Below are 18,526 nucleotides of genomic sequence, written 5' to 3'. Positions count from 1 at the left end.
AACTAAAATGTTTTTCCATTCTAGTTTTCGTTTTTTAGTTAGTTTTCGTTTACTATAATAACCTTGGCGCGCGCAGCGCGCGCACACGCACACACACACACACACACACACACACACACACACACACACACACACACACACACACACACACACACACACACACACACACACACACACACACACACACACACACACACACACCACACGTGTGACGTTGGCAGGATTATCAGTGCAGGTCATGTGTGTTTTAAACTACATTCCTACCACAGTCTGTCCGAGAGGAAACAACAGGAACTGAGAAATGAGACTCCAAACTATGTTTCCTTGTACATGGATGGAATCTGCTTTTCCAAATAAACGTTGACACGGAAATGTTCAAAAATAGCAAATGTACACACTCGTACTTCTGCCGCTTTTTTGAGAAACACTGGTCTCTAAAAAAGAAAATCACACCAAGTGTGAAGTGATTTATGCCATTTATGAGTTAATTTCATTAAGCATACCGCGAAGCTTGGCCAATGCCAAGCTCTGCGGGACAGACATGCATACAGACAAAGCCAGATGTAGGAGAGGTTAGCACCGCTAAAACACAGTTCTAAATCCTAAAATGGGGTTAAAACGTGCCGAGAGAGACAGTGTAGGAGGGACAGACAGTATGACAGTGGCTCAGGGGTAGAGAAACCGTCATTAGAACAAGGAGGGTTCCCAGTTCGATCCCGGGCTCCCCCAGAGTTTGAAGAGTCCTTGAGCAAGACTCTGAACCCCTAGTTGCTCCCGGTGAGCAGGTTGATGCCTTGCATGGTTTGCTCTGCAGTCGGTGTATGAATGTGCATGTGAATGGGTGAATGTAATGCACAATCTATGTAAAGCGCTCTGGTTAAAAAGCGCTATATAAATGCACCATTTACCATTTACAGACAGAAGGACAGCTGACTGAGAGACCAGATAGGGAGAGACGGACAGTAGGAAATAGATAGCGTTGCGACGTGTTGTGAGCTTGTAGATCGGCTATTTTTTGGCAAAGAGATTTGGTAGAGAGTGAAAAAATAAAAACACAGTATCAAGTATGTAATTTCCATGGTCCATTTTACCAGTTATAGAGGGTTTAAGTGGTACCGGATATGCAGCTCGGCAAATAAAAGGTGAATTTATCCCAGAGTAGGAGAGACTAGTCTCGCACGGCCAGGGCCCAAGAGTGTTAAACTTGTAATCCTTATCTGATCAGATTCTGGATTCGGGGTAGTTAAGTACCTGAAAAAAAAACTAAACAAAAAAACAACATTGATATAACTTTGATATCCGATCTCAAAATTGATTTACATTTGGTTAATTGAATAATTACATCATATCTCCAATATCACACTTTCTAATCTGATCCACTTGGATAGGATCTGAACTCTTGGGCAAAGACCATCAGAGATCTCCATGTAGCCTGCTGAACTTCAGACCTACCAAAACAAACTAGTTCCGCAGCTACTCGGCCTAAAGCCTGTGGTCCACCTAATCCCAACACACTTTCCAAGCAAATAGCCTTGCATGCTTTCCTCCGCCATCGCGTGTATTAATGTGTGTGTGAATGGGTGAATGTAATGCACAATCTATGTAAAGCGCTCTGGATAAAAAGCGCTATATAAATGCACCATTTACCATTTGAGAAAAGCTGAAAATTGTATTGCCATTTTAACCATGGCCCTTACTGTATGTATGCATTTGACATTGTTTATATTAGAACATACCGGTATATGCCGCGTTTTTATTGTTTGTTTGTGTCTATTGTTAAGCATTTTCTTTCATTCTTGACGCTGCAAATTATAAAGGACATCTAATAATATTGTGTGTGTGTGTGTGTGTGTGTGTGTGTGTGTGTGTGTGTGTGTGTGTGTGTGTGTGTGTGTGTGTGTGTGTGTGTGTGCGCGTGCGTGCATGTTATTTTTTGTGTTGTGTGTGTTGGGGGCAAACAGACTTTCTACAGTAAATAATGGTATCGCCTCTCTCTCTCTGTCTGTCTGTCTGTCTGTCTGTCTGTCTGTATCTCTCTCTCTAATACAACATACGACTAGCATTTTATTAGCGTAATTGCCTATAGGTATAGGGTAACCAGTTATAGTTCAGCTTTATTTTATCTAGACTAACCCTTTTATGCAACCTTCTGATCAAAAGTCTGTTGAGTTCAGTAACAGTTGAACTCCATTCAGTGGAGTCCGTTGAGTTTCCCAGACTTTCACCTTTCTAGTTATCATTCAGTCTAGCATTGGGACAGGGGTCATATGACAGAGGCAGCGCGAGGCGTTGTGAGCTTGTAGATCGGCTATTTTCGGCAAAGAGCTTTTGTGTAGAGGGGTAAAAGAGCAGACTAAGTACAGAGTGAAATGTCAAATTTTTTAGTTCAAGTGGTTAAATATCTGAAAACACAAATTGACATGATTCCAAAATACACTGATGATTGTGCTGTCAAAATATGAAACTATATGGAATCTATAACGGGTTCTGGGAGTCCCTGCTTCATTTCTCTCTCAACTAAGGGGTCCTTGGACTGAAAGCGTTGAAGACCCCTGTTCTATGGAGATTCAGAGAGTTAGAGTGAAAGTAAATATAATAAAACAAAGTGAAGTAATATATTGCAATTAAAAGTTATGTCAAAGGAATGAGACGGGGGATTAGTAGAATGACCACGTATACAGATGCATTCGTCACTGTCTGGCCAAAGCCTCTCAACTCCATTTTTTAGGTTTTTGATTTTTTTGGCGTAAATCAGGGCTTGGGACAAAACCTCCAAACTCCACACTTTCTGCCAAACCAGCTAACTCCACCCGATTGGACCTCTCTTTTTTTCATAAATCAGTGCTATCGAACACCTTTTACGTCTGTGTGTTGGTTACAATAATATTGAACCAATGAAAAGTAGTAAAAAGCCCTTCGGTCAAAACCTCCTAACTCCACTTGAGCTCATTTTCCCGAAAATGAACATTTTGGAGTTAGGAGGTTTCGGCCCGACAGCAGAGATATACCTTGTGCAGCATTAACGATTTGAGAAACCGGTCTGTGATTAATTACAGTCTCGAATGAATGCCGTCCCTTTTTTCCTTCTATATCTTTCTTTTGTGGTCCATGTGACAGGGCTCTGCTCAACCAATAAGCAGTATATAGCAGGGGTCTTCAACGGGTCCGCAGCAGTGTGCCGACGGGCCGGTATTCCGACACTAAAACTAACCCTAACTCTACCCCCAACCCTAAACCTAACCTCAGTAAACCTTACCTCAGTAACTAACCTGCCGACGCTAAGTAACTAACCTGCCTTACGCTAAGTAACTAACCTGCCATACGCTAAGTAACTAACCTGCCTTACGCTAAGTAACTAACCTGCCGACGCTAAGTAACTAACCTGCCGACGCTAGTCGGAACAGCGGATAGTCGGGATAGTGAGCGGACCCCGTCTTCAACAGGGGGTCCGGGACCCCTCGGGGGTCCTCAAAGTTACAACAACAGACGGCCAAATCTTTGTGCGATATGACATAATTTTTTTTATATCAACCACTTGAACCCGAGCATCATCCCTATTCTAGGATACACTGATGACAGTGCTGTCAATTAAGTCTATGAAGCCATCCATGAAATCTATGAAAAGGTTTAATCTGCAACACAATAATACAACATATATTGGGGGGGGGGGGGGGGGGGGGTCCCTGCTTCATCTCTCGCTCAGCTAAGGGCTCCTTGGCCTAAAAAAAACTATTTAAAATAACAAAATAAACTACTTAAATAACAATTTAGGCAAGACAACCAACTTTCCCGACAGGGGGGAGTTTCCCCGGTTGGACGTAGTGTGTGGAAGGAACACGTTATTCCAGCCAGTTCCTTTCCCCTCCATCAGGCGCCCCGGCTGGCCAGGGGGAGGCAGTATAGAGACCAGGATTACTGCATGTTTTTTGTGAGGGTACCTACCCTAGGAGACACAGAGAGAACATGCAAACTCCACACAGGCCCTTTTGTCAACCCCACCAAGGTATGGGCGCTGATGATGTGAAGGAGCTAACATGCCACGCGTCGCGTGAATCGAACGCAGGAGCTTCTAGCTGTGAGGCGACAGCACAACCGACTGCGCCACCGTGCCCCCTTATTGAAACCGAAGGTCGCAGTTTAGTATGTGAAACGGCACATGCTGACTCTGTCCGTCTGGACGTGTACACTTTTTTACGGTCTATGGGTTTGCCGCTCTGACTTCACTGTGATGTCACACTAACAGAATCCCTTTTATGCCCATATTTGGAGTTCCCTGATGTCATCAATATTAAGCCCATATCTAACAGGACATATGGGAATACCACACTAACAGAATCCATATCTGTGTGGCTGGTTCTACAGACAGGGATCTCCATGTATGGGCATAAAAGGGTATGATGTCAGATGTTAAAGACATCATAGGACTTTCACATAACGAATAACTGAGTAAAGCATGTTTGGGCGCTCACAGCATATCTCCATATACAGTACATGGATCTCCATATATTGGTACCAGGGGTCTCCATATATGGGTAACTGGTCCAATATACATCACTGGCCAGATGGCCAAGACATGGCGCGACCTCGCCCTTTAGTCGCCCTGAGGCGTCCTACTGGTATATAGTGGGTAAGTGGTGCGTGTACGTGTGTGTGTGTGTGTGTGTGTGTGTGTGTGTGTGTGTGTGTGTGTGTGTGTGTGCGTGCGTGCGTGTGTGCGTGCGTGCGTGTGTGTGTGCGTGCGTGTGCGTGCGCGGTCTACCTATGGAAGGTCTCCCAGTGGTGGTCCCCCAGCAGGATGTACATCTGGTCGGTGCTGTACAGCCTCTCCCCATCCTTCCTCCAGATGATGTCAGGCTCGCTGAGGCCTTCCACCGCGCAGCCCAGGCGCACCGCGTTGCCCTGGCTCACCGTCTGGTTGGACGGGTGCTCCGTGAAACGCACCCCTGCAACGGAGGGGGAGGGGGGACAAGATGAGGACGAGGAATATAACGATCTTCATCTCCTTATCTACGGCAGTGGTTCTCAAACCTGTTCAGGCCCGCGACCCACCAAATTAATTTGAACCCCCCCCCCCCCCCCCCCCCCCCCCCCCCCCCCCCCCCCCCCCCCCCCCCCTCCCAAATACTTTGGGGACCCCCTTGGGGGGTCTCGAACCCACAGGTTGAGAACCATCTGATCTACGGTCATGGCCTCTGTCGGTTGGAAACCTAATATGTACAAATTTGTGAAATTGCCAAAGTAGCAGATCGACAAGTAACAAGAAATCTTGTGAAATAAAATGTCGTCAACGAATCATCAAAGGCGATGATACACGAAAGAAGCAGGTCGAAGTGCGCCACATTGACGTGTTTGTGCGACGCGGTAGTGTGATCATTAGGTTGTTACTTTACGAAAAATCTTGCGTTGTTGTTAGGCACTTGTCTTGACATCAAACCAGAGCTCGATCAGCGTGCGCGTGAGAGAGACAGAGAGAGACTATTTCATCCACCCATGCTATAGATACCGAGGCCCGAACACGTTGAACGACATTGACCAATGCCGGGTAAACCGATAACAAAGATGAAACACCCGTTTCATATCGGACAGAACTCGGGCAAACAGTGCCCGAGTTGACACACACACACTCACACTCTCACACACACACACACACACACTCACACTCACACAGTGTGTCACACACACTCACACACACACTCACACCCACACAGTGTGTCACACACACTCACACACACACACTCACACTCACACTCACACACACACATTCATTCATTCCTGGAATTTAGTGTTCAAATGGACCCCATAAGGGTCCATTTGGTAATGGAACCAAATGGATCCATAATGGAACCAAATGGTCCATTTGGTTCCATTATGGATTCAGTTGTGCACTCTCTTCTGAGTTAAATTAAATCTAACAATTTTACTTCCAAATAGAGGACATGGTACTTTAATGACGCCCTTAAATGGTCCTCCATTAGAGGTTAGTGCATGTAGTTTGAAGTGTAGGAAAGGACTACACTTCCCATCAATGCATCACTTCCTCCCGCTCCCCACCAGACAGTCCCCAGACTTGTGTATGCATTTTGCTGCAGACCCACACATGTTGTGCCAGGGACCCCCAGAACCAGAACAGAAGATGTGTGTTACAAAAAATTTAATATTTTTAAGATAAAAAGAATTTCACAAGCAGATGCAAAGTGACGCACTGTGAGCTTATAGATCTTCTATAATCTAACTAACTCAGTGTTTCTCAACCTTTGAGAGTGTGCATGGGCACACTTTTCATGTCCCAAGAATCCATGGGCACACCAACATAATACGGGAGTGTAATTATCGTCACTGTGGGAAAGAAACCTTGTATCTCCAAGTTTAAAATGTGTACGTTTCTTCGCAAAGTAAAGCCCTGCTTCATCATACAAGGCTGTCGCACAACAGTAGTGTGCGAGGCGTTGTGTGCTTGTAGATCGGCTGTTTTCACTAGTTTAAATATTTTTTAAAATGATAAATACAATACTGGCTTTCAAGCAGTTTCAAGGGGCACCCAGGCACAGTGGTTGAGAAACACTGATCTAACTATTAATTTAGCGAATGTCTGTCTGACCATCTGCATGCTGACATCACTGATACAAGACAGTTTCGCCGCCATGGTAACTGTCTGTCTGCATGCTGACATCACATCATACTCTGACGTCACGTCATAGTACTGACTGGCCCGGACACGGAACACCATGTATGGGCATAAAGATCTGCCAAACGGGCACTCCAACATGGAACACCATATATGGGCATAAAGATCTGCCCAAACGGGCACTCCAACATTACTTCTGACACTCCTACATTCAATCCCCCAGATACCCCCTGGGCACAGAACTAGTTTATAATTATTTTTCTAATAGCCAACGTATAAATATGGAACTTTGCCCGACAGAAAAGTGTTTCCGTCGACAGAAAGCTCATATCTCCATTGTTGTTGTTTTTATTTTGTAGATTTACGCCCTACTTGATCAACCTACAGTGTCACACAAAAGCATGAAGCTCGGCTACTTTTGAATTTGAATCCTGAAAAGTAACAGTTTTGAACATGTGAGGTGTCCAGCAGGGACGTGCTGGCCATTGGGAAAAGCGGGACAACTCCCGAACGGCCAGTTCATTCCCTAACCCTAACCCATTAGGAAAAAAATACAAATAAAATGTCTGCCTTCGTTCCATTTTGGGGGCTGGGCGGCCAACAAAGTAAATCGTCACTGTCGGGCAGAAACCTCGTATCTCCAAGTTTCAAATTTGTACATTTTTTTTCGCAAAGCAAAGCCCTGCTTCATCATACAAGGCTGTTGCACAAAAGTAGTGAAAACAGCAGATCTACAAGCACACAACGCCTCGCACCGCGAGGCGTTGTGTGCTTGTAGATCGGCTGTTTTCACTAGTTTAAATCATTTTTTAAATGATAAATACAAAACAAACGGTTTTGGACATACAAGGTTTCCACCCGACGATCACTTGTCATGATCTGAAATGGCAAATCTTTGAGTAGCAGCAGCGCTATAGAGAGAGATCTCTCTCTATAGCGCGCAATGAGGGCCTCTCCAACTCTTTTTCCCAGGCTGAATCAGGGGCCCAGCACGTCCCTGGTGTCCAGTTTCCACCCAACAGAGACGACGTACAGAGCTAAACTCTGAAACGACTCAGATGCTTTCCCAGTTTTATTGGGAAACAGTGTTGCCAGATGGGAAATGTTGAATTATCGTACCAGAGGCTTAAAATTATCGTATTCATTTGAAAGAAAACTATAGTACACAGCCGAAAGAGAGAAATCACATGTGTATGTACAAGAAAATGTCTTTATTGTAAGAAACAACCTTGTTTGAGACTCGTACGAGACAAAAACGCATCACATACGCTACGTGGAGGCAGGCAACTTCCTGGACCTTACACAAATAAAAGCCTGAAACTGAACAGGAAAGACACGACTGGTGTTTTTAATGCCAAGTACAGATCTATGGTCATGTTTACCGATTTCCCGAATCAGCAGCCAGGGAATTTAGTAAATTCACACACTTTTTTGTTATATGGCAAAATTATTATACATTTGGGCATTTTGGGAATTACTGATCGTACATCGTACAGAGGGTAAAATATTCGCAAAAATAGGATAATTATCGTACATCTGGCAATGGCAACACTGATGGGAAATACAGGAATATTATGATGTCCCTTTAACTCCCACATCAATTTCAAGGACTGCCTTTATTCACCGACGTAACATTTCAAAAGTCATCCCGTCTCAAAACAAGACGCGGAATAATGCAACTTGTTATTATCATCAAGCTGCACCCAACAAGTCTAAAGATGCTGCAAAGAATGCTGCCAACGTGTGCTGACCAGAAACAACTAAGACTTAAGTTGTGTTTCTCAACCACTGTGCCTGGGGACCTTTGGTGTGCCCCTGAGAAGGGTCAAGTGTGCCCCATGAAACTGCTTGAAAGCCAGTATTGTATTATTAAAAATGATTTAAACTAACACGGTGCGAGGCGTTGTGTGCTTGTAGATCTGCTGTTTTCACTACTGTTGTGAGACAGCCTTGTGTGATGAAGCAGGGCTTTACTTTGCGAAGAAACGTACAAATTTGAAACTTGGAGATACAAGGTTTCTTCCCGACAGTGACGATATTTACACCCCCGTATTATGGGACATGAAAAGTGTGCCCACGCAGAAAGAAGGTTGAGAAACACTGAACTAAGTAGTCTGCAATTCTATTAAATGCCATTGGCGAGGTGGGAAAAGTACTCAAATGTTTTACTTTACGATAAGTAAAAGTAACAATACTGCAATGTAGAAATACTGTTACAAGTACAGGGTTTCCTGCAGGAAAAAGCCTTGACCAGGGGGGATCTCATGGCGCACGCGCAAAGCGTGTGCGCCGACATTTTTTGATAATTAATTAATTAATTCAAGTAATTAATTCACTTGATTTGTAATATTAATTCTTAATTTTGCCCTATAAAAAACACATGAATGTGCCCATGATGACGGAAAACACAACTAAATTAATTCCCTTATTTTAGGCTAATTCTTATTTTTGCCCTCAACATAAAAGGAGAGGTTGACTCTTGTCTCTTGGCCAGGGGGGACAGATTTTAGGCCAGGGGGCCCCCCTGGCCAATAAAGTGCTGCAGGAAACCCTGAAGTAAAAGTCCCCGAAGTCCTGGAGGTAAAGTACTCATTATGCAGAACGTCCCACTCGACAAGTTTTCAGATGAATAAAATGTAGAGAAATCTTTTGAAAATAGCCGATCTACAAGCTTACAGTCGATCTGCTGACTAGCTGAGTAGCAGTGAGTTTCGTAATAATAGTCCAAATCCTCAAAAGTAACTAGAACTAATGCACTCTGTCGAGGTGCCAACTTGCTTCTTGTGCACTCGTGGCCATGTATGGCCTACTTGTGTGCCAGCAGAGTGCTCCATGTTATTTATATCACTTCGCACAAAGGCTAAATATGTGATTTTTCCAATTCAGGACTGCCGCTGAACTACTGTTTGAGAACCACTGAAATGCCTAAAATAACTGCTGTGCAGCACTACGCAGCACTCTGCGACATCATCATCAGCTGCCAGCAGGAGCCAAAACTAAACTGTCACGACGTGATCCCAGTGGTGTAAAGTAATTAACTAAATATATTTAGTACACAGTACACACAGTACTTACGGTATTTCCAATTTCCAATGGGTAGGCTACTTTAACTTCTACTCCATTACATCTCAGAGGCAAATATTGTGCTGTTGCTCTAGTACGATTTGAAAACTATAGTTTCTTTGTAGATTTTGATTATTATTACAAAACATAGGTACATTAACCACTACAGCCCTATATACAGTATGTTTTGGCCATTTGGAAAATAGCCGATCTACAAGTTCACAACGCATTGTGAGCTTGAAGATCTGCTATTTTCAAAAGATTTTTATACGTTTGAAAAAGTGAAATGGGATCGGCTGCGTTCGGCTGCGTATGCATGTATGTCGCTGTCTGTATGTTTAAGCCCGTAGCCCAATCAGGGACCAGCATTTCTGGCAACGTCATCATTAACAGCCTATGAGGGACCAGCATTCCTGGTGATGCCAGTGGTGAGCGCACCTCATGGCGCGCTCTGCTGGTGCACCAGTAAGTAGGCCATACATGGCCAACTTGTGCACAAGGCGCAAGATGGCACCTCAACAGAGTGCAGTTCTATTTCTCTATATTGCAGTATTAATAATAATAGTAATTATTGTATTGATACTTTAAAGCAGGGGTCTTCAACAGGGGGTCCTTGAACCCTAGTGTCCATATTCTGAGAACTTTAGACAAAAATAGCAGATCTACTTGTAGATCGGCTATTTTCGGCAAAGCGCTTTGGTGTAGAGGGGAAAAGAGCAGATTAAGTACAGAGTGAAAAGTCAAGTTTATTAGGTAATGACAGTTCAAGTGGTTAAATATCTGAAAACACACATTGACATGAATCCAAAATGATTGTGCTGTCAAACGATGAAACTATATGGAATCTATGACCAGGTTGTGGGGGTCCCTGCTCCATCTCTCTCTCAACTAAGGGGTCCTTGGCCTGAAAACGTTGAAGACCCCTGGTTTAAAGAATGTGAGATGCCTACTTTTATCACCACGGCATGATCTCACCACAGTGCTAATGAGTCTTGACATCATGGAGGTGATTTGCTGGCATCATAAATACTGAGATAAAAATAGATTTCTCCTCCAGTAAGATGATGACATCATTCTCTCTCTCACTTCCCTGCACTGTGACATCACCACTGTGATGACGTCACCACAATAATAGGAAATGTCCCAGTGCAGTGCAGAGATAGAGATAGATACATTCTGATCCATCACTTCAGGCGGGCTGTGTGTGTGTGTGTGTGTGTGTGTGTGTGTGTGTGTGTGTGTGTGTGTGTGTGTGTGTGTGTGAGAAGGAAGACTTTCACTGTGGGCGGCAAACACTCAACAGCTGTCCTCAGCTGTGAAAACACACACACACACACACACACACACACACACACACACACACACACAGTATGTGTCAGTGACTAAATTCTTTGATAGCACTCTGGCCAGCTTCAAGTCACACATCTTGAGTGTTAAAACAAACACACACACACACACACACACACACACACACACACACACACGGCTTGTGTTGCTTTCTTCTACTTGGTTTCTCAGACAGTAACACAGTGCAACAGTTATCTCACAGTCAAACCAACAAATTCAACAATGCTGTCGCTTGCCGAAAATATAACAGATGGGCTATACAATTCTGTCAACACGTTTGATGTCAGTTGTTGTTGTTGTTTTGACCCTAAATTAGGATTGAAGGGGAAAAGCAACAACCTACCTAGCCTACAGGGGTTGGAATTTGGAGGATGTAGAGAGTAGAGATTAACAGATTAAATTCTTATTACATTCCAGCACGTTTCCCTGGCTGGTGCACCTTGTACAACTTTGGAATGTCGACGCAAATAATAATAGCCTAATAGAGAAAGAAAGAATAAAGATAGAGAAAAGTGGGTCGTTCATCTGTTTTTAGTGTGTTTTTAATAAATATTAAAACATATAGCCTTGGATCAAGAGTAGCCTATCGATGTGTTTGATCGATGATTTTGACAGGGGAAAAAAGAAAATACATATTTTTTTTATGATAGTCTTGATCCAAGGATGATGAATACCGCCGTTGGGGTCAAAACTCCAGCTGTGCTGTGTGTGGAGAGAGTGGACACAGATCGGAAAACATGTAGGCTATTAACATGTATTTAGTTGTTTGTTCGTTAATCAAATCAAACTCACCGCTACTGCTGCTGCAGGTTGCTGGGTGAAGGAGGAGAAGTTGCAGCGAGAGGAACAGCAGAGCGCAAACAGCAGCAAATAATCTCATTTTGTCATCATTGGTGTATTGTTATTGTCATTACATATAATACAACGTCTTCGCAGCTTTGTATTCCGTTATAGTTGCGTCCATGTGAACCCGATCGGCTTCTTTTCACTGCTTCTGGAAGAGGCAGGAGGAGAACGTGTCCGAACAAACTAAACAAAACAACAAATCCCTCCGGAGAAGAAAAGCATCCATTGAGGAGGTTGTTGGGAAGAAACAACAGTCACACCAGGAGAAAAAGCGGTTAACCCGACAATTAACCATGGAAAAAAGGGTCTTGTTCAATGTGAATGAGGTTTATTAACAGTTGAAGCCCGGTGTAACTAAAGCAGCAGGATCGGTGGTTTGGTAATAGTGTGGCTACTTTGTTTTGTTGTGCGGGTCGGAGCGGTGGAGCGGAGTGAAGTGGAGGAATGTGGGAGAAAGTTGGCTGGTCAGTTCCTGCGGGTCTTATTGCAGTGAAACTACGCCATCTAGTGGCGAAGGAACAGCAGTAGTCTGTCAGAATTAACCGATTTTAAAGCTGATTTTAAATCAGTTAATCCAGAAGGAACTACTGGTTCTCATACTTTTTTTAAGGACCCCCAAAATGATGATATATTTTGTCCACAGGCCCCCATTTGAAAATGCGGAAGATGAGTTGATGAATGTAATGGGGCTGTTAAGTCTGACTGACATCATTTTTGTAGGCAGAGGAGAACTTTTGCCCCCCAAAAAAGCGAATCTTTTTACCATTTTCAAATTTTTCTTCTCTTTGTTGTTGAAAGGAAAGTGGTAGAATTATACTTTAGTCGTTATTTTTGTCTCGGATCTGTTGAAATAGCGAGGGATAGATATTGACAATAAATCTGCTTGGAGGTCTGACTACAAAATGATGTCACGGCTTAAAAGCCCCATATACAGTAGGACCTCAAAGTCAAATCATAGGATTTTGTGATCCTTCTAGACTAGAGTCTAGATCTAGACTAAATCTATGACTGTACCTCAATACTGTTTGCATTTATGTTTAATACAATATTGAATCAAAGAGAAGATTTGTGTTAAAAAAACAAGTCTAAATGATTGGTTCAATGATGGTTCAATACTTTCAAGATAAAAAAGAAAAGAAATAGATGTACAAGCTCAGAGATTGTGATGCTGTATTAACACATGTTTGCTGGGAACCCCCTGGAATTGACACAAAGTGCATAGAAAACTCAAACAAAAACTAAAATACTTCATGTCAAGAATTAACTGAAACTAGATTTGCATCTTTTGCTTCATGGTTAGAAGCCTGTCCACTCTGCGAAAGATCACAGGTTCAAACCCCACAAGTGACCAGACATGCACGTCTCTGGATTAATGAATGAATGAAATGAAAAGAAGGAATTAGTTAATGTATCTTTATTGGGTTGATCAGTGAGGTGATGTATGACAACGCAACGTGTTTCTGTATGATCTATGAAGCTGCTCAGGAAAAAGGAGAGACTTTATACTGTAGGTCACTGGTCATGACTAGGGTTAAGACTGTAAGACATCAAAGTCAAACCAAAAGAAACAGTTAATCACCGTGCCTAGTTGTACGACGAACAGCAAACATATTAGTCAGGGGATATCTTAAAGGACCTCACCTCTGAGGCATGCAACAACTGGTCATATGATATGACCAGTTGTTGCATGCTGAAATACTAAAATATCTAAAAACACAGATTGAACACAAAAAATTACTCAGGATTGTGTTGATCGTGTCCCAAACAACAATAAAATAAGATATGGTTGTCCCAGAGGTGAGGTGGTCCTTTAAAAAGTCCTGGAATACATTTCTTCACCAATGTGTTTATAAAGGTGTCTAGAAACACATCTCACGAAGACTGAAATTCAGTTTCCCTAGGAGAATCTGTGATAGCTGCTGAAAGTTGGGGTCACATTAACTTAACTATACAGGAAAAAACACACACAAAAAAAAATGCTTTAAGTAGCATTTGAGGGGTCAAACTAGGGTTTTTTCATGATTCTGAATCCATTGCAAGCATTTGTTTTGCCTTGGGCTAAAAACTTCTCCCACAAAACTGTGAAACGTGATGATCACTAAACCATACTGTGGGACTGTTTTTAGCCCAAGGAATGTTTTTTGTGCAAAACAAATGCTTGCAATGGATTCAGAATCATGCAAACCCCCTTTGTATTTGACCCTTCACATGCTACTTAAAGCAGATTTATTCTGGTGTGTTTTTTCCTGTAGCTTATTCTCCTAGGGATTCTCCTAGGGAAACTGAATTTCAGTCTTTGTGAGATGTGTTACTAGACACTTTTATAAACATTGTTTCGGAACATTTTGTAATGTTTTGCCTTATAATGACATGCCAAAAATCACCAAATTTATTCACATTATACAATTTTCTCTTTATAGAACAAAGCCTTGTGTTGCAATCATGCATGCTTAAAACTAAAAAGGTATTTCAACACTTTTATTAAACCTGAGCAAATTCTATACACACCATTAACATCCCATCGGCCAGAGCAAACATTACATCACAGTCATAACATTTGACACAACTTGTGGAATTGCCAACATGAATGTATATGATGCAGGTAAATATATAAATGTAATTAAATTAAAAACAAATATTATTGTGAGTTTTTTTCACCTTCGCTCAAAACACAAACACCATTTCTCCCAGGATAATTAAGCAGATGCAGCTGTTAAAATAAATATACATGATAACTGTACACACATACTGAAATGGGAATTGATCAATAACCTTTCCCAATAAAAGGATCCCAATAGAAACAAGCCATCGGCTTTATTGGGTTTAAAATCCTCTCAGGCCTTGTATTGAACTTTATTTTCCTGTGCATATATTTTGAAAACTGCTGATAAAGCAATCATTCAATTCTGTATAGGGGAAGGAACCTTAGCGTGAGAGAACACTGAAAGCCTTAAAAACATCAACGTACGTCGACAAAAGATTCCGATTATTCATTCAAATGTTTTAAATTAAATCATGTTTTAGGTGCGACACAGTAATTATTTCATCCAGGATGGGAGATGGTTTGAACCTGCAGACGATATTAGGAGTAAAGTTACTGCGCTCAGAACGTTGCCATCCTGTAAAGCAGCGGTTCAATTTTCCCTGTCTCAGTGTTTCTCAACCACTGTGCCTGGGGACCTTTGGTGTGCCCCTGAGAAGGGTCAAGTGTGCCCCTTGAAACTGCTTGAAAGCCGGTATTGCATTTATCATTTTAAAAATGATTTAAACTAGTGAAAACGGCCGATCTACAAGCACACAACGCCTCGCGTTGCGAGGCGTTGTGTGCTTGTAGATCTGCTGTTTTCACTACTGTTGTGCGACAGCCTTGTATGATGAAGCAGGGCTTTACTTTGCGAAGAAACGTACACATTTGAAACTTGGAGATACAAGGTTTCTTCCCGACAGTGACGACATTTACACCCCCGTATTATGTTGGTGTGCCCATGGATTCTTGGGACATGAAAAGTGTGCCCATGCAGAAAAAAGTTTGAGAAACACTGCCCTATCACACAAAGATTTGGTGGCCACCCTGTAGTAACTCTTGAGGACCCCCCCTAGGGGTCCCGAACCCCCCGTTGAAGACCCCTAGTCTAAACTAAGCTTCATTTATACATACTGTCGGTGACCAGTACAATTCTTCAAGACATTCTCTCAGCATCTGGGAGCAGAAGGATTCCAAAAGGAATTTAAATGGAGATTTACATGCCATGCGGATGCTCCATGAAAAACATTTTTTCATTCATTTATCCCATAGAGATTTACAAAAATATTCATACAAATTGTTTTAAGCATAGAATCAAGCCATCCAGGATCCTGTTGAATCATGACCATAAAACCTTTGATTCTGTGAGAAGGAAAAAAATAAAAACGCTAAGCAAAGGGTATTTATTAAATGTAGTATATCATATAATTAAATATTCATATATATTTTTAGGTACAGTCTGTGAACACGACAGTGTTAATTTTGACACCAAATTTTGTTAGTTTTAGTCATAGTCTTTTGAATAAACTGTTGTTTAAGTTTAGTCATATCTGTCATCTGAAAAGTTTTAGTTTTGGTCTAGTTTTTAACAGCGGGCAACAGCCAGCGACGCTAGTCGATAAAAATCTCCTAGTGGGCGTTCCTGTCGTCATTAACGTACGTCCTCCATTGGGTAAACAAAGCAACACATGAATTTGATTGGATATCTCCGACGATTTCACCCCAAAAGATAAACTATTCATGTTTTTGGGAGACTTTTCCACCATCGCCTCATCGCCTAGTATCGGCAGTAGTTGCCGGTTCCCAAGACAATAACGCACTTCCTGAAAATACTCCAGGCTGTCGCCCGTGGTTGCCCGCTGTTAAAATGCACCGTTAGTCTTTTTATTTTGGTTTTATTCCGTTTTCGTCAGTGAAAAAAAGGTAGCCGACCAAGTTTTTTGTCATAGTTTTAGTCAACGAAATCAACACCTGCCTGCACCTCTCAGCTGTTTGATTCTGGAACATATCAATCCGTCTCATATCCAGGAACGTTTGGACACATTAGTTGACATCACAGAGCCTTTCTCATATAAAAATACAATTCACATCAAAACACTTCAATGAGAATGACTTTTTTTCAATTGATTACTCACCCACATGGACATTAATCTGAAATGGATTCAAATGTCATTTCAGATATAATAAATAATGTTGTGATTCAACACAGTGAATGGTGGTGTGTTGGTTTGTCCATATCTAATTTATATCTATGAATTCAAGTCTCCATGGGATGAGTAATTGATAGAAAAAAAGTAATCCCTTTAATTCCCAACCAGATAGTGGAACCGACCAAATGGAGGACAAAGGAACAAACATGCTAGCATGTGATAGACCCTCTCTTTTGGCTGTTGTGGAAAGCACTTAAGTGATGTCGAAAGAAGAGTTATAATCATAAATAATAAAATTGAAATGTTTTGAATGCAGTGTTGAACCGACGATGGCCCTGTACTTCCTTGCTTCTTCAGCCTTGCTCAGTAGCAGGGTAATCTGTTGGCCCAGAGCGAACCGTCCTTGGAATGGCAAAGTTTACAGGTTCGATCCCGGTTTTGCGAGGCATTGATTCATTGGACCCAGAACCCTTCTCTTGTGTTCTCTTACTAAGAGAGTCCGATTAATGTCCAACTTAACTGTCAGGCGTCTTTTTTTAATCATGGTTATTGTTTGTTGTTATAGTGCTGCATGGTGTTAGGGAGTCATCATCATCACCTCTCAGAGTTTTTACTTGCAGTTCAGCATCCTGCCAACAATGTACGTTCTTTTTTTGTTGTTGTGCCGTTTACTTCAGGTAAACTTCTTCTTGGTGGCGGTGAAGCGCTCCATATACTGACAAAAAGAAGAAGAAGAAGAGAAATTAAAAATAGTTGAAGATTCTTTCTAGGCCACTGTCAATGGATTTCTTTCTATTGACTAGATCTGTGTAGGTGCCGCACTGGTGTAGCGTCAAAACAGCGCCTGTCCCACTGGATCGTGGACACAATCAGCCATGGGGGCGAGTAACCGTCCCATGCCATCGGCTATACAGCCTGTCCCTTTTTTTATAAAACGGAAAAATTGTCATAATGAATATGGGAGAGGGGCTGGACGCAAGCTCGGCGCGGAAGCGGCTATCTTTGGAGTGGATCGTCGTGAGTCGACAGGGATTATTTTCCATCTCCAGGACACCCGTGCACATCTTTTGAGGGCTCCCGCGAGCATATCGGATGGACGCAGAATATTCTATGATTTTTTTAGGTTAGTGAAAACAACCACTATGGAAGCTGGGAAGGCGAGTTAACATTACCAGCAGCTAAGCTATAAAAATAAAAAAATAAAACAGAAAAATAGTTTTTGTAAATATTGAAATTAATTCAGATTCGAAGAAAAAAATAATAATCATGATTTTTAAATGAATCGACCACCAACCCTAGTATTAGAAGTAGCGTAGTCGACAACCTAACTGTAGCACTAGTTACAGTTTGTGTATACGTACGAGCCTATATTTGACCAGAAGAGTTGACAGATTATGACGAAGGCTTAGCTAAACAGTCTGAGCTTCAACTTTCACCAACTGATCCCTCTAATTGGAGAGAGAAAAGCCTGAGCGAGAGAATGGCACAAAATCCCATTATTGCCGAGAGCTTAGCTAACTTGGCTAGCAGCTAGTTCCCCCAGTGCGGCCGGCACACACACACACACACACACACACACACACACACACACACACACACACACACACACACACACACACACACACACACACACACACACACACACACACACACACACACACACACACACACACACACACACACACACACACACACACACACACACACACACACACACGCCCGTCAGTAGAACAACAACCTCAGTCATATGATGGTGTTTAATTAATGTGGATTATTATTTAGTGTGTTGTGTGACTGTCTACTGTGAAAACATGACAGCTGTTTAGGCAACAATGGGATTGTGTCTCTCTTCTTTTGCCGTGTGTGTGCGTGTGTGTGCGCGTGTGTATGTGTGTGTGTGTGTGTGTGTGTGTGCGTGTCATCAACCCATATCTGTGTCACTTTAGATTTGAACCGCTTTTAGGGCTGTCA

The 18,526-nt window shown here is 42.3% G+C and overlaps 2 protein-coding genes across 2 annotated transcripts in view; both read right to left on the bottom strand.

Annotated features, from left to right (window-relative positions):
* tyro3 (TYRO3 protein tyrosine kinase) overlaps positions 1–12,269 on the bottom strand; it is a 58,542-nt gene extending 46,273 nt beyond the window's left edge. The window contains exons 1-2 of the mRNA XM_080750550.1: positions 11,828–12,269; positions 4,760–4,943 (exon numbers count right to left, since the gene is read on the bottom strand). Coding sequence (XP_080606676.1) covers positions 4,760–4,943; positions 11,828–11,915 — 272 coding nt within the window. The 5' untranslated portion in view covers positions 11,916–12,269. The remainder of the gene's footprint in view (positions 1–4,759; positions 4,944–11,827) is intronic.
* A 2,976-nt stretch (positions 12,270–15,245) lies between these two features.
* Positions 15,246–18,526, bottom strand: part of lrrc57 (leucine rich repeat containing 57) — a 15,178-nt gene continuing 11,897 nt past the window's right edge. The window contains exon 6 of the mRNA XM_080750351.1: positions 15,246–17,270. Within this exon, the coding sequence (XP_080606477.1) occupies positions 17,229–17,270 (42 nt within the window). The 3' untranslated portion in view covers positions 15,246–17,228. The remainder of the gene's footprint in view (positions 17,271–18,526) is intronic.

This window comes from Nannobrachium achirus (genome assembly GCF_963921795.1).
Source record: "Nannobrachium achirus genome assembly, chromosome: 20".
Lineage (NCBI taxonomy): Eukaryota > Metazoa > Chordata > Actinopteri > Myctophiformes > Myctophidae > Nannobrachium > Nannobrachium achirus.
Note: the sequence above shows the minus strand (reverse complement) of the source record. Positions and strands in the feature narration are given on the sequence as shown.